Genomic DNA, 27,149 nt, shown 5'->3' with positions numbered 1-27,149 from the left:
AGCAGAATGTGACAATGAAGACTGCAGTAATTTGCCATCATAATAATTTAAATAATTTTCTATTCAAAAAGAAAAACACCTATTTGAAATTATAATATATTAAACTATTTTCTAACTATATTATTAAACTATTTTTTAAGTTATTTTAAAGTACCATTTTTACAATATCCTAGTTCTGACATCGACCAGCAAGGCTAATGTTAACCAGGGAAACCAAGACCCTTTGGTTGTAGCAAGATGTTAACATCCCACTGCTCAAAGGTCTACAGATGAGCAAAACTTTTTAAAAGCTTGCCAAAGGAGTGACTTTGGAAGAGTGAGAAGACTGCAAATTGGCCTCTTTCATGGCAAACAAACAGCAGTGCTCTCTAGACACCTCGCCTCAGCGTGTCTACACAAGGTTGTCAATATTTAGGAAGTAAAAATTGTTTATAATTGCACACCAATGTCATTCACACTATTCAAGCGCTCCGTGTGTCTCGTCCAGGTTTGTTGAAACCGCATTACTGTCATGCTGGATTTTCCAGACAATACCAGTGCAGAAAGGTGTGCTCTCTGCTCGGGGGAGATTGGCTGGCATGTGTCCTGGTTGGGCTGCGAGCCATTTGCTATTCCAGGAAGAGACAGGCCTGGCTGGTTTATCAAAAGCTGAGTGGTCTGTGCTCATTCTGGGCGCCACCCTGGTGTGTCTGCGCTGATAGAGGTGGTACAGAAATAGCAAGGGAAATTAAATGACACCAATACACTGGAGCGATGATCAATTTATCCTGCTCATGGCCGAAAACGGATGATGGAAAAGCTAAGTACCGAACAAACTGGAAGCAAACTAAATACAAAATCTAATAATTTGCAACTTCTGACCTGACTTCAGAGATAACACCATCTCAAAGAGAGCGAGGTTACATTCGAATGCATAGATGTCACAGCAGGGGCTCTCTCACAATAACAGAATTATCATTTATATTACTTTACTTTCCCCATCTGATTCTGTATTCTCACACTCATTGTTCTCATATTTTCCTCTTTACTTTCTGATAGCAGCCACCCTTTTAGGAGACACGAGTTTCAAGCTTTTAACAGGTTGTGATGATGCAAGAGATTACAGTTTAAAAACAATCCTGCTTTTGCAACAGAGAGTCGTTACATAAAGCAGAGTGTTAACAAAATGCAATAAAATATGTAAACATTTATCCTACAATATTGAACAACATAATTAAGCTGTACAGAAAGTTCTGATCTAATGCAGCCAGCTACAATCATTTCACTAGACCTTAAAACATCAAGATGTGCTGATAAGGCCCAGAGAGACTAATTATTGGGAAAGAGGAGGATGTGATGACATCATCCAGGTCTCCCACCTTCAGACATTCCCCTCAGGCCATATATTTTATAGCAGCATTAAACATTAATGTGTCCACTTTTGTCAATAGCATAGCTCTGTAATTCAGCTTTGCATATATTGATCTCCTTTGTGTAGGGTGACAACAAGGGCTGTTTGACTTTGACAATGTTGAAGCTTTGAGTAGTTCAGTCCCAGTGGACAAAGGTCACATGGGGAAGTTAATGGATCTGCATTGACAAAATAAATTACGATATGCGGTCTAGAATGGATGAAAATGTAATTTGCAGCCAGAGACATCAAGCAACTCTCCGTTGGCTTGCGAGCTTCAAAAACTCTAGTCAAGCCAATCACATCGTGTATAGAGTCGGTGGGCGGGCTTAACATAATAATGGCAGAGAAACACAGGGAAGTCATTCTTAAAAAGGAAGATGTGTTTAGGAGTTTTGCCGACCAGATATGACAAGAGTTTAAACTATCTCGGATACGACAAGAGTTTAAACTACTAGCTCTGCTGATGGGAAAACGCATGAGACTCAGCCACCACCAACTTGTGATTGTTGTCTCACCACTCATAGCGCTGTGGTTGGTTGTAGCACTATCCTATCGCGTGCAGAGGGAATCTGAAAGACAACCGTTTATCCCAGCCCTTGGATTGAGCCCTGTCAATGGTGGTCCCAGACCAAACATGTGGGTCTGTCTTTTGTCAGGCTAGAACAGTGTTGGAGTGAATGCTCCATTATACCTGCACATTCTGGGTTGTCCTCGTTGAAGTTTACTGCAAAGTCATGGGACACCTGAGAATTAAAAAAAGAAACAACATTTTTATTTGTGACAAATAAATAAATTTATTTGTAATAATGTGCTTTTCACGATTAATTCATACCACTCAGTTGTTAGTTGCTTGAATTTCTTTGGCTGATTGCCATGAGTGCTATTTACAGTCCATCAGCAAAGGGACTTTTCACTGCCATTTTTCAGGTTACTTCAATAAACCAGTAAGTGACAACAATTCATGGTTTTGATGAACCAATCTATCACTACTTTATTCAAAAACACTAAGGCCTCCCAAATGAAGCCCTAAGCCCTCGCGAGTTTGCTGTGGAGCTTACGGGCCTGGGGCAGTCGCGGGCACCCTTCTGCAACCTAAAATGACAAATGGGACGCCCTACGGTCGTGTGGACTTAACGGACATGCACCAGTCTTGTGGACTTGTGCATGTCCATAAAGTCCACAAGAATATTTTTTTGATCAAAAAAATATTTTCAGATCAGGCAGTATTGTATGTCTATGACATTAATCGCACAATCTTGCTGTTGGTCCGAATATCAGAAGCACTCTGAAATACTTCATTTTGATTGGTCAGTTCCTGCATTTAGTCATTTAAATGACTATTACATTGTATATTTATCCCAAGCATCTGATTTCTCACATAGCTGTGCTAGTTTCATTTCTATCAAAGCTATCACTTTGCTGTCTTTATCTTCTCACATGAAAAAATAAAACTTAAATTAAAATGTTATATTATATATATATATATATATATATATATATATATATATATATATATATATATATATATATATATATATATATATATATATATATATATATAAATAAACACACACATGCATACAAACCTGATTTCCAAAAAAATTGGGACACTGTACAATTGTGAATTTAAAGTCTAGTTTGTTAGTTTCCCCAAAAATAAAAATTCTGTCAATAATTACTTACCCTAATGTCGTTTGACACGCGTAAGACCTCCGTTCATCTTCGGAACACAAATGAAGATATTTTTGTTGAAATCCGATGGCTCAGACAGGCCTCCATTGGCCACAATGTCATTTTCTCTCTCAAGAACCATAAAAGGCACTAAAGACGTTGTTAAAAAGTGCATCTCACTACAGCGGCTATACAATAATTTTATGAAGTAACGAGAATAGTTTTTGTGCGCCAAAAAAATTTAATAACGACTTGTATAGTGATGGAACCGATTTGCAATGATATGAATCAGTGTCACATGATTTCAGCAGTTTGACACGCCATCCGAATCATGAATCAATATATAGATAAAAAAGTTTTAGCTGGCAACGGCGAATTGCACGGTGAATTGTGTTCACCAACAATGTTTTCAGGAAGTATTCCTGAGCCAATGTTGTGATTTCCAGTACAGTAGCTTTCCTGTATGTGATGCAGTGCCCTCTAAAGATCACAGGCATCCAGTATAGTTTTCTGGCCTTGACTCTTCCGCACAGAGATTGTTCCAGATTCTTTGAATCTTTGGATGACATTATGCACTTTAGATGATGATAATAAAAATAAAAAAATTCGCCACAGCATTGGGGGAATTGGTGATCCTCTGCCCATCTTGACTTCTGAGAGACACTCTTAGAGGCTCTTTTTTTAAACCCAATCATGTTGCCAATTGACCTAATAAGTTGCAAATTGGTCCTCCATCTGTTCCTTATATGTACATTTAACTTTTCCGGCCTCCTATTGCTCCAAAATGAGCCAATATTTGGCATGACATTTCAAAATGTCTCACTTTCAACATTTGATATGTTACCTACATTCTTTTGTGAATAAGTTTATGAGATTTGTTATTCACAATTTGTACAGTGTACCAACTTTTTTGGAATCGGGTTAATATACATTCAGCTGGTCAATAGCCCTTCAGGGGGATTCCCTTCATGTTGTAAATAAACACTAGACATTCAAAGCCAATGTTTGAATACTTTAAAGATATTTTATCAATAAGTCTGGACTGCACATCCAGATACTCAATCTATCTAATAAAAAAACTCTTGAAGCCTAAGATGAATATAAAACACTCAGCCTTGCACAGACGCATTAGCTGTCACAGGGAAATTAGTCTGCTAATATCAGTTCATACATTACTCCTGCAGTAGCCTAGTTAGAAGCATCACTCACTCTTCATCCTGTTAATGAAAAAAAAAACATTGCGCCCCAATCAGTATAAATGCTAAAGAAGTTACCTTGAAGTCCGGAGGTATTCGAGCACCAAAGCCAAACGCCGGGAACATTTTGTCACTGCACGGAAGTGAAAGTGGAAAGGAGATTAGAGCTATCAAGAATTGAGGATATTGGGGATTATATACCAAATTTCCTATCACGCTTTCTTTTCTCAATGGCCTCCGATCACAGCTCATCTGTAATGGAGACAGATTTGCATAATTGTTATTGTTAGTGCCTGCCAAATCAGCAAGCGCTGTGATTTCAGATTTCATCCAAACCAAACGGCCTGATGGATGTGTATTCATCTTGTTCTGGAGTGAGGCCATAGCTTGACATGGAGCTGGAAATGAGTTTTTGAATGACCTTTCAGAGAGCTGAAATAACAGCTCAGCTACAGTGGTAATGCTTGGAAAAAAATGCTGGGATTTAGAATGTTATCCAAAGACTGCTTCAGGGTTTTTAAATAATCAACTGTTGAAATTCAAAGGCCACAGGTCTAAACTAAAAAATCTTTAAATTGCCCCATTATGTTTGTTTTTTTCCTTTCATGCAGTGTGTAATATAGCTGTTTGTGAATGTAATCGTTCTACAAAGTTAAAAGTGCATGATAAATAAAGGTGTCTCCCAAAAGAAAGAATCAAATCTGAACCGCCTAAAAAAGGGTCATGAAACCCCATTTGAGCAGCAGTCAGTTCTCACCACAGTTTTGAAAAATGCTATAAAAGTGGGCGTGGTTTAGCGGAGGAGTGGAGGGGGACGAGGGGACACTGACAGCACATCAACAGCTTCTGATTTAGACTATTTTATTTCGCACTCATTAAAAGCATTGAAGCTTCCCACTAATGCACGCTGCAAATTACCATTAAGTTACACGCAACACAATGTACACGTGGTTTTATAAGCTTACCATTTCACAAATACATATATCATGTGACAGATATAATTCAGTGTACAACTAAATGCATAGCCATTCTCAATTTGTTCTCTGCATCAAAAATATATATGAACATGCTGTTGCATAACTTTGAGAACTTTTGAGGCTCATTTTGTGGAGCTTTTATAAGCCATTTGGTCGGTTAAATGGCCGTGAAAGAGCGATTACACTCACTGTGTGGATGAATCACATTTATGTGAAGACTTGGGATCTACTGAAGAGAACGTAGGCAATACAGACACTCACACAGATACAAATCTGAAAAAAACACTTGCTTTTGATCCATTAATGCATATTTCACTTACTGTACGCAAACTTACTGTTTGAAGCGCCAGTCAAAGGAAAATGCCTATCAACGCGTGCTGTAATGAATAATTATTATTCATGCTGTCATGAATTAAGCAACGTGTCTTTTCGTAGGGTAAAGTAAATAGAGGATGAATAATTATGATTATCCCCATACTATAGTACAAGAACACGTCACAGACTATGACGTTGACATGAAGTGGAATTTAAGTTAAAATTAACTAGTTTTCTCCCACATTCAAAACGAACAGATGGTAACATTGTTGCGAACAACTTGAATCAACAACTCAGAATCACAACATGCGAGTATGAATAATTTTTTATTTCTTTTTTACCGGGTGTTCAGAATAGGTTGTTTTATGTTTTATATTGTGTGAGTTTCCTGTTAACCCACATTCTTACTGTCTTTCTGAAATAATTCAGCTCATCAGCTGTGGGCCACTATTACCTAAAACTGTGTCTTTTAATGCAGATTGTCTGTTCTTCTTGCGATGAGTAACAATAAAGAATGGTGCCAGATTTGTTTTTACATACTTTACATCAGTCATTCATGTTAGTGCTCAGCTAACGTATGCAACTTTTTTGATAGTTTCACAGTTCCTGCATGTGTACTACAATAAACTAGAAATATACACTTGTGTTGATGGACATACACTTGTTAATGCTGATGATGAGGAATTACAACTGAAACATTTATAATGTTCCTTAAACTGAGTAGTGTATCACTGAGAAATGTCCTTCTGAAGTCGTCCTTCCTTGCAAAGAAGGTTCAGGTTGAATAACTAGTTATTCCAATGTTTCATTATCGGACTAGAGGCAGGCTCCAGAAGGGAGCAAAATCTCATTGAGCCCCATGTTAAAATTCTTAACTTTACAGCAGAAAAAAACATGTTTACAGCCTGGTACAAATTGTGGTTTTGGCCTATAAGGCTAAGGCATAATTAAGGGCGTGGTTACAAGTGGATAGCCATTTATTTGGCGTCTATAGTCATTGCGTCACCTCAGCTCCACGCACATCCTGCCTTTTTCTGTTATCCGGAAGTGTCACGCGATGACTCGCTCACAAGATGGCAACGCCCAGTTCGCCCCTACTTTAAGCTTCAGAAGGGCTTATCGGAATCCTATGGGTGACGTCACGGACACTACGTCTATATTTTTTTACAGTCTATGAGTAAGACGCAGTAAAACAAGCGATTGCATCATACGCATATGTAAAATAATGTGATCATCATCATTAAACAGCATATGAATCAAAACTATCTAATGTTATTTACTGAAATGTAGACCCAGGACGAGCTACAGGACTGTGAAGCATTAGAGGCGTTGATGGACTCGATCTACATCTGTGTTTGATCATCTCTCTGAATCTGATCTGGATACAGTGTTTTACAAAAACGTGATTGTCTCAGCTTTTGGTTCAAAATTTTACTTTTTTTATGAAACTTACCCATAGTCAAGTGTTTCTTTTGTTTAAAAAAAGAGGGTCAGTTCTTTAATTCGATATATTGCATGCTCAGATATTTATTAAATAAAATATTCTATGGGCTATTCAAGTTTTGGGGAAATTGTCAAAATCCTGGCGGTGGCTGGCAACTTTTTTTTTTTAAACGCTGATGGGGAAAGAGTTCAGATAAAATGAAAGTGTTCTTTGAATTTTGATGCTTGTAAACCTATTGTAGGAGACCTCCAAAACAAATGTAGAAACCTTTAACTAAAGGGGAATTAACTCCAAAGCTAAATAGGGGTGCTTTAAATAAAACATGCCTAAAAATGGCATTCCACAGTTTCTCTTGCGAAAGGCTGCAAGTAAGTAAATTGGGATCAAAAATAAAATGTTTTTCTTAAAATTCTAATTAACAACAATTTATCTCTTTACATCTCTCTACTGTTTGAAGTGAAAAGCATACATAAATTGCATAAATGATATTGTGCCTTAGTTACGTCACTAGAACTGATTTTGTGTTTAATCTCTGAAGTTTAGGACATCACATATCTTTATATTGGCTGTGTCTGAGGCCTCGTCCACACGAAGCCAGCGCTTTCCTAATCCGATCTTTTTTTTTCCTTGTTTCAAGAAATATCTGCGTCCACACGAGATTAAGAAAACGGACTAAAAACGATGTAGTTTGCATGCCAGGCCAGTGTGTGGCGCTGTAATTCTGCCACATAAATACACTTAAAATGGAGAAGAAGAGTTGTGGCTAGAAGGGGTATAGCAGTGGTCAGAGGTGAGCCAAAATCTCACAATAAAATAACAATAAATACATTTGCTACTTAACAGATGTGTTTTATTAATGCCTACACCTACCCCAACCCAAAACATACCCTTACAATAATGCAGATACGTTAATTAAATGACGCAATATTAATGTGCGCATGCCCAGTGCCCGTAGTTGTATCCCTCACCTATTTCACCGTGCTGGACGTAGTGTGATGACATCACCGTTTCAGAAAATATACGGATTCGCTGTACACACGAAGACGGAAGATGATCGTTTTCAGATTTACCCGCTTTGGGACCCGGTTTTGAAAAATATCGGATTCATGCTTCTAAAACGCCGGATCCGTGTGGACGAAACACTGATACGGTACAAAATGTATACGTATACAGCTAAACGCGTCTCCGTGTGGACGGGGCCTGAAACTTGGCAGCAAGTCAGTCACTGACTTAAGAGACTTTTTTTGTGTGTGTGTGAAGGTACCTGCTAAGGAAAGTAGTTTCAGACTGGCTTCCAAGGCACCATAATATCATGTGTAAGGAACAACCAACCTCTTTGCTCCAGGGCTTTCAGTTTTTCAACAAAACAAAAAAAGGTCACTGGTAAAACACCTACGATCTTATAAAATATTTCTTGAAAAAAACGTTATTTGGTCAGAATATATAGCTATTTTTGAATGGCTGCCAATGGGGAATGTTGCATTCACTTCCTTTTTTTACCTTTTAGACAGTCACCACATTCACCATATCACATACAAAATAAAATCCCAATGTTGGGGCTCTACTTGGGACTTACTGTTTTACTCACTATACTGTCAAAATACTGCACACTCTGAGAAATAGAACTCGCATATGTGTGAACCTAAACAACTGTCCTGCGAAAAATGTCAGGAACCTAGAAAGCTGAAGTTGGGATTTGATTGGCTGTTCCGCCTGCTCACCTGTCATAGTCTTGGCAAATCTCCCCCACTGCGACTAAAGCTTTCAGATACTCGTTAGGCTGGTAGGGGTGGATGTAGTGTAACGAACAACTGTTCTTCGGATCCCCATTAGAGGCTGTGAAATCAATCGCTACCTGAAAAGACAAGCAGCAATCAAAGTGGAGCTTCGACGCTAATTACTTAAAATGTATACACCATATGTGGAGAATCTCTACAGAGCGCTGTCTCCTATCAGCACTGACAGAGAGTAAACAGCTTGTAGTAGAGCTGTAAAATGTATGAGTTGGGACTAATTATGTAAATACAATATACTTGTTGGCTTGTATAGTTTTCACACAGATTTTATAACACAATATTTCAATATATACCAAAAGAAATGCACCAAAAGTTTGGAAACACTTGTCTGACTGTTTGTTATGGTCAAACACGCCATCTAAAGTAATGGTCTTCAAACACCTTCAGGAGGATAACCAATAAAACAAAAGTGTGAACCATATAACAAAAAAGGGAAATACCTATAGTGTATAACCTATATCTTAAAATAGTCGTATTAACAACCCAAAAACGTCTCAGGTTACGTATGTAACCCTAGTTCCCTGAGGGAACGAGACGCTGCGTCGAAACGCTGTGAGAACGCCTCTGCGTTAATGCGTCGTGAAGCGCCTGTAGAACCATTCCATCGGAAAAAAGATCGATCGTCGCCGACGTGATGACGTCGCCGACGTGATGACGTCATCAACCGGAGACTATAAAAGGTCCGCGAACACAAACAGGAACTAGCTTCTGATAAAGCCTGAAGTAAGTGATCACGGACACGCCGGGAGTATGGCAGAGCGACGCAGCGTCTCGTTCCCTCAGGGAACTAGGGTTACATACGTAACCTGAGACGTTCCCTTTCGGGGAACTCGAGCTGCGTCGAAACGCTGTGAGAACGCTTATACCCACATCGCCATAGGACCAAGTGTCTCGTATGTGTGAAGCCGAAGCGCACACGGTTACGAGAGTACCTGTGCCCCAACTGTAGATGCCAGGTCTAGTTCATAGAACCTGACGAAAGTTAAAGGAGACGACCATCCGGCCGCGTTTACAAATATCGTGGAGGGACGCCCCCGACAAAAGTGCTTAAGAAGCAGCCATACCCCTAGTTGAATGCGTCCGGACAGCCAGTGGAGACTGCTGCCCGGCCGCCTCATAAGCAAGTGAGATGGCCTCGACCACTCACTTGCTCATCCTCTGCTTAGATACTGGGGCCCCTTCTTAGGGGGCCCGAAACAGACAAACAGCTGATCAGTTTTCCTCCACAGGGCAGCTCTGTGGACATAGTATCTAGTGCTCTAACAGGGCACAGCAGATTAATCTTCCTGGTCTGACGTCGTGAAAGGAGGAGGACAGAATGCTTGAAGAGTAATGGGGCCCCGTGGGCTCGTAGGAACCTTGGGGACATAACCCGGCCTGGGATGAGAAAACCCCGGCGCAAACTCTAGACATGAGTGCATAACAGGCCTCAACCTTAAAGTGCCACGGAGGAAACGTGTAATCAGAGGGTGTCTTCCCAAGACACTCCACCCAAAGGGACGTGGACGGCACCCAAGGCCGCCACGTACGCCTCTATTGTGGAGGGGGTCAACCCTGCCGAGAACCTCGCCTGCAGAAACTCCAGCACTGTACCAACCGGGCAGTTAACTGGGTCCCACTGGCGTTCTCTGCACCATGCTGAGAAAAGTTTCCCTTTCAGAGCGTACAGTTTCCTCGTGGACGGAGCTCTGGAGTGAAGGATGGTCTCTACGACCTCGGCCGAGAGACCTTCCTCTATGAGCCTAGCCCCCTCAGAGGCCAGGCCCACAGTTTCCACATCTCTGGGCGTGGGTGCAGGAATCTCCCGCCCGCCTGAGAGAGTAGATCCCTCCTGGTCGGAATCTCCATCGGAGAGCCTTCCAGGAAAGATATCAGGTCCGAAAACCATACTCGGGTCGGCCAGTACGGAGCCACTAGGAGTACCTGGGCCCCGTCCCGGCGTACCCTCTCCAGAACTCCTGGAAGCAAGACAATCGGGGGGAAGGCGTACAGAGGTAGCCTCGGCCACCCCTGTACCATGGCATCCACCCCAGCGGGGCTGGATGGGTCAGAGAAACTACTGCGGGCAGTGAGAACTCTCCGCCGAAGCAAATAGCTCCCATATACCTTCCATAGGAGCTCCACCACTTCTGGGTGGAGTCTCCATTCCCCGGGCCTCGGCCCCTGCCTCGACAGGCTGTCTGCTTCCTGATTCAGGACCCCCGGGATATATACTGCTCTGACTGACAGCAATTTCCCTTGGGCCCACAGGAGGATCCGATGTGCCAATTGTCCAACGGACGGGACCTCAGACCCCCCTGGTGATTTATATAGACGACCACCGATGTGTTGTCTGCACATGGTGGCCCCTTGAGGTCGGGCAGGAACTGTTTCAATGCAAGAAACACTGCGAGCATCTCTAGCCGATTTACGTGCCAGTGCCGCTGATGTTCCTGCCATAGACCCTGGGATGAGCGACCACTCATGGTCGCCCCCCCAGCCCGTGAGAGAGGCATCTGTCGTTAGCGTTACGCGACGAACATGAGCCCCCAACACGGGACCCTGAGCGGGTTTTTCCACATGACCAGAGCACGTAGGCATCGCCGCGTGACTTTGATCGTGCGGAGCGGATTTCCCCTCGGGGAGAACCCTTTTGTTTTGAGCCACCACTGCAGTGGCCTCATGTACAGTAGGCCAAACGATATCACGTTGGACGCTGCTGCCATGAGACCTAACAGTTTCTGGAACCGTTTCACAGTGACGGCTCGGCCTAGCTTCTGTTCTTTGGCGGCTGCCAGGATCGATGCTATGCGTGTTGGCGATAATTGCGCCCGCATAATTACCGAGTCCCAGTTCACACCTAGAAAAGTGGTTCTCTGAGCCGGAGAAAGCACACTCTTCTTGGCGTTCAGCCTCAACCCCAGCTTCGACATATGGGCGAGAACAGCATCTCGATGCTGAACCGCCATCTGCTCTGTATTCGCTAGAATCAGCCAGTCGTCGATATAGTTCAGTATGCGGATGCCCTGTAGACGCAGCGGCGCCAGAGCTGCATCCACACACTTGGTGAACGTGCGGGGTGACAGTGCTAGACCGAAGGGAAGTACACGATATTGGTATGCCTCTCCCCCGAAGGCAAACCTCAGGAACTTCCTGTGATGTGGAAGGATGGAGACATGAAAATACGCATCTTTGAGGTCTATGGTGACAAACCAATCCTCCGATTTGACCTGCGCTACAATCTGTCTGAGTGTAAGCATCTTGAATTTGAGCTTGGCCACCGAGCGATTCAATAGCCGCAGATCTAATATCGGGCGTAAGCCCCCATCCTTCTTCGGCACGATGAAGTAACGGCTATAAAAGCCAGACTCCCTGCTGGGAGGGGGAACCCTCTCTATAGCCCCTTTTTGCAGGAGTGTCTCTACTTCCTGTGCCATTACCAGAGCCTGCTCCGGGCCCACCTCTGTAGGTAGGACACCGCAGAAAGGAGGTGGCCGACTTCTGAACTGAATGGCGTACCCCTTTTCTATTATCTGCAGGACCCACTGAGATATATTCGATAGACGTTTCCACTCGTCTAGAAAATCTACTAAGGGAACCAGCCTCTCGAGGCTGGCCTCTGGTGTATTTTGAGCAACAAGCACAGTGCCCTGAAGCGGCGGACCGGCAGGGAACGACTGACTTGACTGCTCGGGAGCCCCCCGAAGGGGGAGCGGACCACCCTCGAGTGGCCCGCGGGGACCGTCTGCGCCCCGGCATTGCGGCGGGGTTGGCAGCGCGGCCCCCAGAGGGCGCTGCAGGACAACGGGTACCGTAGGCAGAGGTAAACACCATTTCCCTTCGGAGGGGACTACCCTCAGCGTCCTTTTGTTTCCCCTGCCCTCCGAGGAGGGGGCGGACCACCCTCAGGTGGCCCGCGGAGACCCTCTGCGCCCCGACATTGCGGCGGGGTTGGCAGCGCGGCCCCTTGAGGGTACCGAAGGAAGACGGGTACCGTATGCTGAGGTAAGCACCGTCTTCCCACGGAGGGGAAACTAAGGGAACCAGCCTCTCGAGGCTGGCCTCTGGTGTAATTTGAGCAGCGAGTGCAGTGCCCTGAAACGGCGAACCGGCAGGGAACACCTGACCTGACTGCTCGCATGCCCTCCGAGGAGGGGGCGGACCACCCTCAGGTGGCCCGCGGAGACCCTCTGCGCCCTGACATTGCGGCGGGGTTAGCAGCGCGGCCCCCTGTGGGCACCGAAGGAAGACGGGTACCGTGTGCTGAGGTAAGCACCGATTTCCTTCGGAGGGGAAATGCCAGGGACGATGCAGCTGAAGGCGAGAGATAGCTCGCAAGCGTCTCTTCGATCTTCGGCATCGCCCCATAACCATAGTGTCTCAGCCCAAATATATTACTATATGCAGATGTATGTGGGCTGAACACTCTATATGATACCGCTTGTTTCCTCCATGACCTAGACACCTCGGTGTGCAGGTCAGGGAAGAATGGCAGGACGTTGATGCTTTGCACGAGAGGGCAGGAATCGCTCATCTAATTTCGTTCTCTCTGATTTCGATGGGATTCAGATATTTCAGCCAGCCAGTCATTTCTTATTTTTATATTTAACCTGGCCACAGCTCTCGTGAGAACCTCAACTCACTAGCGGGTGACTGAAGTGGCGAGTCTTCAGTCGCGATGCTCTCAACGTCCACCTCCTCAGAGCTGGATAGTTGGAGCACCGGTGCCCCGCCCAGGGAGGAAGAGACCGCAGAGCGGGCTTCCAAACCCCGAGACGAGACACTGGACGATACAGGTGAGGGCTGAGATAAGGCCGGGCCCGTCTCAAACCCCTCTGTAAAGTCCACTTTTTTTTTTTTTTCTTTTTTTTTTTTTTTCACTCGCAGGGGACTGAAGTGGTGAATCTTCAGTCGCGATGCTCTCAACGTCCACCTCCTCGGAGCTGGATAGTTGGAGCACCGGCGGCTCTCTCGGGGGGGAAGAAACCGCAATGCGTGCTTCCAAGCCCCGAGAAGAACCGCTGGATGGAGCAGGTGAGGGCAGAGATAAGGCAGTGCCCGTCTCAAACCCCTCTGCAACATCCAATTGTGAACCCCACGACTGCAGCCTCCGCTCTGCCTCGGCAGCAGCGGGACCAGAGCCGCGGGGAACACGAGCCGAGGCACCCTCCTCGAAGAGTGCCCGGCGGGAGCGCAGCGTTCTCAGTGGCATACGCTCACAGTGCTCGCAAGCAGCCCCCTCGAGGGCTGCCTGGGCATGCTGCGCTCCCAAGCATGCAACACAGAGAAGATGTGTGTCCCCGCCCGTGATGTAGCGTGGGCAGGGAGGAACACACTTTCTGAAATTGCTGCTTTCACTCGCCATTTCTATCTATTTTATTTTCTCTTTTTTCTGTTAATATATGAAATATTTAACAAAAGGGTGGAAAATCTCTGATAATAGACAGACAAAAACACCAAATAGACAGACAGGTTCACACAGATCGCTTACTGAAGGCACAGAAGCTAGTTCCTGTTTGTGTTCGCGGACCTTTTATAGTCTCCGGTTGATGACGTCATCACGTCGGCGACGTCATCACGTCGGCGACGATCGATCTTTTTTCCGATGGAATGGTTCTACAGGCGCTTCACGACGCATTAACGCAGAGGCGTTCTCACAGCGTTTCGACGCAGCGTCTCGTCCCCGAAAGGGAACTTAATTTAATTGAATTTAACTACATTTATCACTAATGAATGTTGACATAATCATATAATTCAGTGATTCAGAAAATTAATTTTTAATTTTCTTTTGTCAGTTATAACTTTTAAAATTAATCCAGACATAATTATTCTGGATTTTATAGCGTTCATCTAAAGTGCCTGAACCAACATTTAATTAACCATATCCCTGAAAGTAAGATCCTCTTCTTAGTAATAAAATGTTCTATTTTATCAGAAAAGGTCTCAAAAAAATTGCAGGTCCACCATTATGCCTTATAGAGAAATATCAACACTTAATAAAATTGCATGTTATGTAAATTCATAAAACAGCCAGAAAGCATTTTAATTGACACTAATTATAAAAACCTTTCAGAGGACCTTACATGACAACAATGTAGAAAGATCTAATAGTGACAGATAATTAAAAAATAATAATAATGTAACACTACAGTGCACACAAAAGTGTTGTGTGAAAATAACAGCGCTGTAAGCAGGTGAGACAATTATTATTTTATAAATGATGCAAAACCTGAAAAACATTTGGAATGACACTTTGTTTTTCCTGTTCCCATTAGTATGTACACATGGTAATGAATAATAAATCATGAGTGCTCTGACTAATAATAACATCATTTATTAAACAAAGCTGGCGGCTATGCTAATGTCAGAGAAAACAAATGATAATGGATGATTCGTTTTATTGATATAAACAGATAAATTAACTCCATCGACTAAAAAAAACGCAAGTATCTGTCTGGACTTACTGTAAACTGTATTTGGCAACCTCCCATGATGTAGTCCAGAAAGGAATGCATCTTAATTATCTGTGGATACAAAAGGACAGGTTAACATGAATTCAAGCACTTCATGCTGCCATCTTCTTCTCATCACTTCTAATTTATGTCATCTATGATCAAACTCAGTGGCCATTTGCAGAGCTGGGATCTCACATTTTAGCCGGATGGAATGACTTCTAGCAGTGTGAAGTTCCCACCTCCATCTACTGTAACCATCAACGCCTCTGCTGACAGTGTGTCACTGCCGCTTTTTGAAATACAGGGCCTACGGGGAGGAGACAAGGTCCAAATGTCCTCTAGAGAGTGTTTTATGATGAAAATATTACCTTGCATTGGTTCAGAATGACAATCCCAGAGTTCTTGTAATTCTTCTTCTTGACTTTATATTTGGGGTTTATGCATTCCCACTGGACCTGTCATTGTTTAAAAAAACATTTTTTTTTTAAAACATTAGCTTTTCATCAGTACGGTTTGGAATAGGTAATTGAGACAACCTGGATAATGAAAGAGATGGTGCATAATCGCTTCCCATTGGAGCACCAAAACCAGTGCTCCAGTAAGACAATAGACTCAGAAAACAACATTTTTAGTTATAATAATGAGGAATGATGTCGAGCCTGGAAGCGATGTTCTAAAATAATTAGCTGAGTCTAGTACTGATGCCTGCGGTACTGAGATACCAGCCCAGAGCGCTCAGGACTTCACAAGAGAACGAAGTGTCATCCAGCTAGCTGTGCATTTTAGCAGAGTTACAATTAATTGAAAGCTTAAAACACAATGGCTTATTGTTTTCCAAATCAGAAAGAGATGCAGTCTTGATAAAGTCTTTAGCAGTAATGGTTAATCATGGAGCCATTTTTTAGAACAAGCTGTAAATTGTAGACTGTGCTGTGCAAAAAACTCTTAACACATAACATCCTCATTATGATTATTAAGGAGGATGCGTTTCTTTTTGTGTGAATTTTCAACCTTAAAAATGGCAATTATTCGGCTTGCTGCCACTTTCTATTTAGTGGTCTTTCATAGCATAGTGGTCTTGAAATTCAATAAAGTGCAAACTCCAGAATGAATGAATGGACAATTAGAGAGCAGGTGCAGGGCTATGAACTCCAATGTCATGTTTTTTTTTGTGTTTATGAGACATTTTTAAGTTTAAAGCAACATGCTCTTTTGCAACAGACTTACAGAATAGCATTTCAAAGTCATTCCTATCAGTTGTTATTAAGGTTTAATTATTAAGGTTGTTATTAAGGTTCTAAATGTATTCTAATTATGCAATTATTCGACTGAAAATTCCATTAGATGACATTGTTCTTTTGCAGCCAGTCATTTTGAGTTTAATTATGTTTTTGGTCAGGTCTTTCTTTTAAGGATTTGGTTTCTAAGTCATTCAGTTAGGGTGCGTTCACACTTGTAGTTCGGTTCGTTTGGTTCGTTTGGTCCGGACCAAAAAACAAAACCAAACATAATAGTCCTGGTCCGCTTAGCGTTCACACGGGCATTTTTAACAGCGAACCTAAAGTTACCGACCCAAAGGCACAGGGAGACGCTCACAACCTGATTGGTCGGCTTATATGACGTAGGAGCTCGCTTACCGAACATTCAGAACAATGCTGTGTGCGGATTACACGCGCGGGCATTTTATGCGTGTACATGGTATTATTTTTTACCAGAGAACTCATGAAGAGCTCATGAAATGTTCAAAACATTCAAAACAACGCTGTGTGCTGGATTAAACGCGATCATTTTATGCGTGTAACACATTTGGCATTATTTCTTACCAGAGAACTCATGAAGAGCTCATGAAATGTTCAAAACAACGCTGTGTGCTGGATTAAACGCGATCATTTTATGCGTGTACATGTGGCATTATTTTTACCCGCTGAGAACTCATGAAGAGCTCATAAAATGTTCAAAACATTCAAAACAGCAGCAGGATTCCCTCCGTTGTGCAGAACAGAGACGGCCGTTCTGTCGTCTGCACCTGCTAATAATGGGCAACACAGGAACTTTGATGAGAAGAGCCAGGTATGCTTTTTGTGTGTTTTAGCATTTTCGAAACATGCTCGTCTGACCAAATATTGATGATCGAGGCTCTTCCTCGTTGCTCCACGTTTGCCCTCTAATGTTAAAGTTACTCATTTTGGATACACCGATCTTTCCGCGTCGTCAAATCAGCTGCATTATGCGTCGCATCTTGTGACATTACGTCCGGTTTTTGGTCCGTTTACATGTCTTTGGTCCGTGTTGCGTTCATATATCAATCGAACCGCACCAGAGTTCGTTTGGAAGCGGACCGAGACCCATCTTTTTAGCGGTCTCGGTCCGCTTGTTTGGTGCGCACCAGGGTTCGGATGGCAGCGTTCACATATGTTCAAATGAACCGCACTAACCGAGCAACCGCACCAGGGTTCGTTTTAATCGAACCAAACATGACAAGTGTGAACGCACCCTTAGTCTGTCTACCTGCCTGTCTGTTTCTTTATCTATATGTCTGTCTGTCATCTGTTCATCCACCAATTAAGTTCAAGGACATTTTAGGTAAATCTGTACAGAATCTGTTAAAGTGTAAAAGAAACTAAACTTACTATGACCCAAATGAAGATCTCCTCATGTAACCTCATTTCTCTTTCATCTTTCACTTTTGCTGATTACTCTTTGAACCAAACTACTCATTCCTACTCATCATTAGCTGAACTCTGTATATCTCAGAGAGCTGTTTCAAATGAAGCCAACTGGATTTAAATAGATGCTTGGCATGTATGGTGTGGTGGATGTGAAAGTGCTAAAATAAATTGCAGTATTTTTTTATAAGTTTATAAGTTTAAAACCGTTACCTGTCTTCCATCCATCGCCAATCGCATCTCTTTGAATGTAGCTTGAAACTCCCCTATGAAATCGTGCTTTCCGTTCGAGTCCCAGTCCCACACTGTACACTGGATGTTAAGGGAAGAACACAACAGACAAAATAATTAAAGGCAAACAAAAGATATTAATAAGTCATCTAAAGATGATCATATCATGATCTTAATCCTTGAAAACATTTTACAGATGTTAAATTAAATACAAAAAATATCACTAAAACCTACACTTGTGGTCAGAATTATTGGCACCTGGGGTAAATATGATCAAAGATGGCTGTAGAAAAAAAAGGTTTATCCTTTTGATCTATCATTTGAAAAAACAGCAAAAATGTAACCTTTTATTGAAGTAAAAGAATTTAAAGTGTGTGTGTGGGGGGGGGGGGGTGTCATTTTGTCTTCAAGTGACATTTTTGTGTTGGTTTTGATGTTTGTTTTGGATCACTGTCCTCCAGATTTCCAGCAGAGGACGTATTTGCTAGAATCCATGATAACATGTATCTGAAAAGGATGTCCAGGACATCCTCCAGCAAAAAAGGCCCACAAAATTAAAGATTCAGCAGTATATTTAACCGTGGACATGGCATACTTTTTAACCCTGCTTGCACCAAACCCATCTTGTGGGTTTGCTGCCAAAAACTCTTCTTTTAGTTTAATAGGTCCCTTTTAAAGTTCCAGTCGTGTCGGACAACTGAATATGCTGAAGTTTATTTTTGGATGAGCGAGGAGGATTTTTCTTGAAACTTTCCCAAACAACTTGTGGTTGTGCAGTTGGATTTTTTTCTGACCCCAAGACTCAACTAATCTCTGCAATTCTCCATCTGTGATCTTTGGAGAGTCTTTGGCCACTCAAACTCCCCCTCGCCATGCATTAGGGTGATACAGACACATGTCCTCTTCCAGGCCGCTTCGTAACATCTTTAGCATATTGGAACTTCTTAATTATTGCCCTGATGGTGGAGATGGGGATTTTCAATGATTTAGCCATTTTATTTTTTTGTGAAAATTTGTTTCATTTTGTGATCTTTTGCTGCACATCAGAACTATATTCTTTGGTTTTATTGTGATGAATGATTCAGGGAATTAGGCCTTTTTGTTTCCTAATAGTTATACTCCTGTGAAACAAACAAGACGTCATAATTTCATGCTCCTAGTCACCCTGGTGTGCTAATAAAAAAAGGGTAAATATTAATGTGAATATACTTCAGAAATATTTTACTCATCAAAATCTCTAGGTGCCAATAATTATGATAATTATGAATTATGTGTTTTTAGAGAAAAACATTTGTTTCATAATGTGTTTTTTTTTTTTTTCACTTTCAATTCTTTAACTTCAAATGAAAGATTAAATGTTTCTGATTTTGAAAGAAAGATCAAAAAGATCAACAATGCATATTTACAGCCATATTTGATCATATTTACCATTGGTGCCAATAATTCTGACCACAACTGTATATACGTGTTGCTCCAGTGGTATGTTATCCATGCATGACTTAACCTCTCTTATGCTTCTGGGGCCGTATTCACAAAACATGTTATCTTACCACTAAGAGTTCTCCTAAATGGCAGTAAAAGTTCTTAGTTACAAGTTTCCTCTTAAAACCTATTCACAAAGCTGCTGAGATCAACTTTTACTAAGGAATAGAGAGAAGTCTTAAGCTAAGTGTAATAGCGTGATGTCATCACTGATAGTGGAGGGATCTCTGTCAGTGATTTAAATATAGAAATATTTTGTTGAACGAGGTTTCATGTTGCCAAATTCAAATAAAATGTTTAAAATAAGAACGTTCCCATATTAAAATAAAGATTTTGAAAAGTAGGCTATATGTCAATAATTAAACTAGTATATGTTCAGCTAACTGTCAGACTCTAACATGTCTGCAAGAGAGATTGCAGAGAATTCAAGCAAAAATTATGTTTTATTAAAAAAAATAGTGAGGAGCATATTTCAAAGTGTCTATCTAATCAGCACGAGAGGAGGTATATATATACAGCCGAGAGCCAACTCCCTTAACGTGAGTTACCTCCTCCGTTTTCTGCATTCCTCCACCACCCCGTTCCTCACTCTCTGTCTGCCATACGAGGCAGAACTCTGGGTTTAGGCTAAATTCAGAGCTCAGAGCCCTCGGTTGGTTCGGACACCATGTCAAATACAGTTATATCATTTTACTTTATTCAATATATTTTTTTAGTGTGAACTCACAAAAACAACTACCAATCTTACAATTTTTTTATTATTAAAGATACATTAATTATCACTTTTGCCTCAATGTTGTATAGTGTCTTTGGGCAGATCGCGGCAAAAGCCATTATGATTGTTTGTGATTTGGTCTTAGAGATTAGGAGTCCTCTTAACTACTCCTAGCGTTTTATCAATTTAGGAGCTCGTTTTAGTGCTAAAATGCGGTGTGAAATACTCTTAGAGCAATAATGTAGGAGTCCTAAAAATAGGACTGACACACTAATTATTTGTAATAATTTCTCCTAAATTGGCAAGTTAGGAGCCAGTTTTAGCCTTAAGATGTTTTGTGAATACGGACCCTTCTTTTTTTCTTATTGTATTTCTTCTCTCTTCACACTCCCCATCCTCCTCACATACATACATACATATGTTTGTTTCCTCTATAGATGTCAAGTTTGAATAATTTTTTTCTATCATTCCTCTGGAGCAGAAAAAAAGATATTCTGAGGGATGTGGACACCATACTCTTGTTAAACCCACACTGTAGTTGACTACATGCGGTCCACAGAGAGTGTTGAACATCAAACATGTCTGGAAACCGAACACACAGCATACAGAACTGGAGCAGACTCACCATCACTGTGCCCCATGCATCCATGCATTAAACATAAAGGGACATGACAAATTAATTAAAGTTTGATGGTTTCCTGCAATATTCAAGACAACAGGGGGTTGACTTATCTAATGTTGCTGTAAAAGATGGAACCAGAACATAGTGTGGGTGCATTTAATTCACAAAGGACTCAGCTTGAGCAATTCGGTTACCACATTATTATACTTTTATGATGCAAGATGGAAAGCAGTTGGACAAGCACAGATACCAAAGCTAAAAATTTTATGTTAAAAAAGCTATACAGGTCCTTCTCAAAAAATGTGCATATGTGATAAAAGTTCAGTGAAAAAGTTCATGAAAAGGTTCTCTAAACGAGCTATTAACCTAATCATCTGAATCAACTAATTAACTCTAAACATCTGCAAAAGATTCCTGAGGCTTTTAAAAACTCCCAGCCTGGTTCATTACTCAAAACCGCAATCATGGGTAAGACTGCCGACCTGACCCTGTCCAGAAGGCCATCATTGACACCCTCAAGCGAGAGGATAAGACACAGAAAGAAATTTCTGAACGAATAGGCTGTTCCCAGAGTGCTGTATCAAGGCACATCAGTGGGAAGTCTGTGGGAAGGAAAAGGTGTGGCAAAAAACGCTGCACAACAAGAAGAGGTGACCGGACCCTGAGGAAGATTGTGGAGAAGGACCGATTCCAGACCTTGGGGGACCTGCGGAAGCAGTGGACTGAGTCTGGAGTAGAAACATCCAGAGCCACCGTGCACAGGCGTGTGCAGGAAATGGGCTACAGGTGCCGCTTTCCCCAGGTCAAGACACTTTGTGCTACAGAGAAGCAGCACTGGACTGTTGCTGAGTGGTCCAAAGTACTTCTATATGTCATTCGGAAATCAAGGTGCCAGAGTCTGGAGGAAGACTGGGGAGAAGGAAATGCCAAAATGCCTGAAGTCCAGTGTCAAGTACCCACAGTCAGTGATGGTCTGGGGTGCCATGTCAGCTGCTGGTGTTGGTCCACTGTGTTTTATCAAGGGCAGGGTCAATGCAGCTAGCTATTAGGAGATTTTGGAGCACTTCATGCTTCCATCTGCTGAAAAGCTTTATGGAGATGAAGATTTCATTTTTCCGCACGACCTGGCACTGCTCACAGTGCCAAAACCACTGGTAAATGGTTTACTGACCATGGTATTACTGTGCTCAATTGGCCTGCCAACTCTCCTGACCTGAACCCAATAGAGAATCTGTGGGATATTGTGAAGAGAAAGTTGAGAGACGCAAGACCCAACACTCTGGATGAGCTTAAGGCCGCTATCGAAGCATCCTGGGCCTCCATAACACCTCAGCAGTGCCACAGGCTGATCGCCTCCATGCCACGCCGCATTGAAGCAGTCATTATTGGTCGGATGAAATATGCAAATTTTTTGAGATTTTGGGTTTTCATGAGCTGTATGCCAAAATCATCAGTATTAAAACAATAAAAGACCTGAAATATTTCAGTTGGTGTGCAATGAATCTAAAATATATGAAAGTTTAATTTTTATCATTACATTATGGAAAATAATGAACTTTTATCGCATATGCAAATTTTTTGAGAAGGACCTGTATGTAGGATTCAGAAACCCTTGTTATTAGCGACACCGGTGGCCGTTAAGTTAACTTGTTGAACTCTAGAACTACTAGAAAATCAAAGCCATACCTCTAAACAAGTTTGAGGTTGATATATCAAAAAAATTTGCTCTCAGTAAGATTTTTTTTCCAATTGTATCAAATGAAAGAAAAATGTCATATACACCCTAGAATGGCTTGAATGCGAGTTAATCATTGGATAATTTTTGGTGAACTATCCATTTAAGCTTTAAAGTAAAATATACATATTTTTTTTTAAATCACCAAAAAATTACTTCATTGCTAAACCATTGAAGCCAACATTTGGAATGAGTTATGATAAGCTGTATTTATTTGAAATTTCAAAATGTAAACATTAAAGAGTATACTCCATAATTTAATAAGTGTTATTTGTGCAACATATAGGGTTTAAAAAACTAAACTGTAAATCAAGGACACAACTAATAATAAAACACTTGAGTTGTGATATTTACAGAATATTCATAAATAACTGTTTTATAGTTCTAAAAATGCATTATAACTAGGCCTGTCGCGATAGTCAATAAATCAATTAATCGCACAATTTATACAAAAATTTGCTCAATATTTTTTCCCGCCGCGATAATTCCCATTTGCATGCTTGTCTGTTTTCCTCATCTCTCTCTCTGACTCCACGCACCTCATCTGTTTGGGGGGGGTGTTTATACTCGACGACGCGCAGACTGGGTTCCGCCGATGTCATGCTTGGCCAGATTCGCCTGAACTCGTGCTTCTTCTGTTACGGAGCCGCACGCAAAGTTACAAAATTTGAGGTGCATACCGCCAAGCGAAATGTGGTGTCACACACTCCACGTTGACGTCAATTTTGCTGCGCGCACCCTCGCGATTGTGTAGAGGCGTCGAGTATAAACAAGGCTTAAAGCTACACTGAAGTTAGCAGTTTGATAAATACAAATAAATACAAATTTTTGCCAAATAAATGAACAGGATGTCATCAATGTCTTCTCTCTTGCTGTATCAAAATCTCACCTATAGCTTTCCTCAGAGATGGGCAAGTCGAGTTTAGTTTGTGCATGATTACATGATATAAAAAAAAAAAAAAAAATAAAATAAATAATACAAAAAAGTGTTTACGATTAAAAGAAAAAAAACAACAACAAGAACCGTGATATGAACCGAACAGCGGGTTTGGTGAGCGGTGCCGCCCCTAACAGGCACCAAGAACACAATCATCCGTTGCAATTTTCCATTTTATTTATTGGATTTGGTATTTATTCAAGTGTCCAAAAGTTTATTGTTTTTAATTTTGTGGAAACCTTAATAAATACAGTACAAGATACTTTGATGAAAGGACATTTCAAAAGAGCAGCATTTAATTGAAATAGAAATCTTTTGTAAAATCATAGATGTCTTTACTCTTTTCACTATTTTCATGATAATGCATGTTTTCTGAATAAAGGTCTTACACACTCTTGAAACTTTTACATGGTAGTACGTGCTATATACTAAGCTTGTTAAGAAAATGACAACTTTTGGACAACCATTCAAGTTACAGCTGTCCACAAGGAGACATACAAGAAGTATACTTGTGTCTTGGTTTGCTGACATTTATGTTTACTGGATCTCTGAACCACTTTAGGAACCAAACACATGATATACCAAGAGCCATGTTAAGCAGCCGATAGATAGACTCTCACATGAGAGTTTAATGTTCATGAAAAAGTTTAAAAGTGTCTGGTACATCATTTTAACTGATTGATTGATACTCTGTTAGACATAGAATGAGATGTCAGTGTACACAACAAGAAAAATTAAATCAAAATGCTTACCATTTCATTAGCCCACAACAAATACGCTTCAATGGAGTAGTAATAAGACCTGTCAAATATTGGCAGGATCCAATCAATCACAGCCATTTCGAATGAACCTCACATGGCTCCGTCATGGCACTCGTTAAGTGTTCAGTAGGTCCTACAAAGAAGACGTGTTTCCCACACCAAGTGTGGTGAGACGGCAGCAGGCAGCCCGGTCTGGGAATGGGGTGAGCTCCAGCTGTGAGCGGAGTTATGTTCGTGTGTGATTCTGCAGATGGCATGGAGGACGGCTGGCACTAAATGAGCCTGAGCCGTTTGCTCATATAACTGTAATAAGGTCTGTGTTCTGTTCATTCATGAGTGGGCCGAAGGGAGGCCACACGCAGCCATATGCTGATGCACTATATGAGCTGGAAGAGAGGCACACAGGTGCCCTTAAGAGATGTTTATAGAGGTAACAAAGCACATTTAAATGGAAACTCCAGTGTAACACTGCTTTAAAGAAGCGATGAATTGAGAAATCAACTTTCCCTTGAGCTTTTGATATATAAAAGGTCATGGTAATATAAGAATATCCTATAAGTTTTAGAGCTGAAAACTCAGGCTCAGCAAACGGTCCTGTGCTTCATCCTTACATCATCGCGGGACAAAACACCGCCTCTACAGAATAATAAGTGCGTCTAATTCAGTAGCCCCACAGGCGACTCATCGGATCACACTAGCCAGCAGCAGTAAACAAGCTGAAGAAGATAGCAAGATATTGTGGAAGAACATAGTCACTGCATAAGCTTCCTTCAGATCCTAATATTAGGAATGTGTAATACTTCATTTATTTTGAATAAAGTTCCAGCTCAGGTGGGGAAGACAATGTACGCGTGTTCACTTCATTTCAATTTAAACACTGAAATCATTTATAAACAAGCCTCAAGTGCTGGATTTGCAGACACAATGTTGTGCCTTCTATATTGGATCCGACAGGAATGGTGCAACAAACTTTGCACTCAAAAAGGTGAGTAACGTCTTTTTTATATGTAATAGTAGTCCCGGGGCTTTGTGTTTCCCAGACCAGCTACCAAAACCTACGCCCGTTGGCAGCAGTAATATATTTCTTTCTTGATCTGGGCACGTGTGCGTGCGGTTTGCGCATATATCGACCGATCAGGCGGGCCACGTAATACAGAAATAATATTCCAATCAATCGCAGACGGATGAGAAATTTTTTGATAAAGACATTTACGAGCCCTGTGATCGAGATAATCATTCCGGTTGCCGCTTTCAAAACAATCCCTCCCTCATGTGAACTGAACTGACAGAGGAGCTGAAGTTCATTAAATATGCAAATCTTCTCCAATCCTAGCCGTGGGCGTTTACTTCCAAGTCTCCAGTGCTGCACACCCATCAAAACCCAGCGTTTAGGAGAGAGCCTCAAAATCAGTGTAGAAAATAGCCTATTACTTATTAGTTATGATGTTTTTGAATGTAAAAACCACACAAACATCATTAGTTGACCTCAGACAACAGTATAAAAAATAAAAAGCCAGTTCATGACACCTTTCAAGTACACTACCAATATTGTTTTGATCTATTACTGTATATGCATCCTTGTTGAATATTCTACAGGATGCATTAAACAGATCAACTGTCAATTTTTAATATAATGCTTTTGAATGCTATTCATAAAAGTATCCTGGGAAAAAATGCATCATGGTTGCCATATAAATATTAAGCAGCACTGTCATAACAAAAAGTAGTTTCCTGAGGACCAAATCAGCATATCAGAATGATTTCTAAATGATGTTTGAATGGTAATATCTATACCTAAAAATCTAGCGGTAACTGTTTTTATTATTGACCCATATGTGTTTTAATTAAAGAAATAATTAATCAGCCAAACAATTAAATCATTAATTTTTGCTACTTAAGTTTTAAATGTATTATAATATATACTAATAATATTTTGTTAATAATTGGGTTAAGAACATAACACTATATATATTTAAGAGACATTTTGAAACAACAAAAAATAACATTTATATATTAAATTGAATAAAATACATTTTTAGCTTAATAACATTTCTATAAATGTAAAAAGATTTTAGGTTGTCTACAAACTGGAAGGTTGGTGGTTCAATCCCCGGTTCCACCTGACCAAGTGTCGAGGTGTCCATGAGCAAGACGCCTAACCCCAGCTGCTCCCGACGAGCTGGATGGCGCCTTACCTGGCTGACACCGCCGTCGGTGTATGAATGGGTGAATGTGAGGAAAAAATGTAAAGCGCTTTCTTTGGATGGCCATAGGGTCTGTTGAAAGTGCTATATAAAAATAGAGTCCATAAAGCACAAATACAACAAAAAAATGTATTGTATTTATAGCAGGTACATTTGATTATATACACATGAATATAATAATTTGACAAGAGGTACTTTAATTTCAATTCCTCCAGGAAATTACTACTTTTAATATTAAATTAGTGCACTTGAACGCATTCAACTCAAACTCTCTCTGAGTAATTCCTTTGCCAATTCAATCAAGCAGTCTTTGATGAATATCGAACAAATAAATGAAGCAAGAGAAGGCCAGAGACCAGAAAGAGAAAGGCAAATTAGAAAATGTACATATTTAAGTAAAACACATGGGAAATCCTGGTGAATCCTGACTGAAACACATCGAGCCAGAGCCCACGAGCCTAATAGTCCTGAGCCAGTATAATCAGGCCATTTGACTGATGAGAGTTCCTGCCCCAGATAGCTGATCTCAACACACACACAGGTCCAGCAACACATACATTTCAAAGCAGT

The 27,149-nt window shown here is 41.3% G+C and overlaps 1 protein-coding gene across 2 annotated transcripts in view; it reads right to left on the bottom strand.

Moving 5' to 3' along the window:
* Positions 1 to 27,149, bottom strand: part of cpne4a (copine IVa) — a 95,409-nt gene that overhangs the window by 8,129 nt on the left and 60,131 nt on the right. For both annotated transcript variants that reach the window (XR_010906397.1, XM_067448158.1), the window contains exons 8-13: positions 18,106 to 18,204; positions 15,595 to 15,681; positions 15,236 to 15,295; positions 8,718 to 8,851; positions 4,339 to 4,393; positions 2,085 to 2,136 (exon numbers count right to left, since the gene is read on the bottom strand). Coding sequence is in view for 1 of the 2 variants with exons in the window: in XM_067448158.1 (XP_067304259.1) it covers positions 2,085 to 2,136; positions 4,339 to 4,393; positions 8,718 to 8,851; positions 15,236 to 15,295; positions 15,595 to 15,681; positions 18,106 to 18,204 (487 nt within the window). In the remaining variant the exon portion in view is untranslated. The remainder of the gene's footprint in view (positions 1 to 2,084; positions 2,137 to 4,338; positions 4,394 to 8,717; positions 8,852 to 15,235; positions 15,296 to 15,594; positions 15,682 to 18,105; positions 18,205 to 27,149) is intronic.

This window comes from Pseudorasbora parva, chromosome 7 (assembly GCF_024679245.1).
Source record: "Pseudorasbora parva isolate DD20220531a chromosome 7, ASM2467924v1, whole genome shotgun sequence".
In the NCBI taxonomy this organism is placed as follows: domain Eukaryota; kingdom Metazoa; phylum Chordata; class Actinopteri; order Cypriniformes; family Gobionidae; genus Pseudorasbora; species Pseudorasbora parva.
Note: the sequence above shows the minus strand (reverse complement) of the source record. Positions and strands in the feature narration are given on the sequence as shown.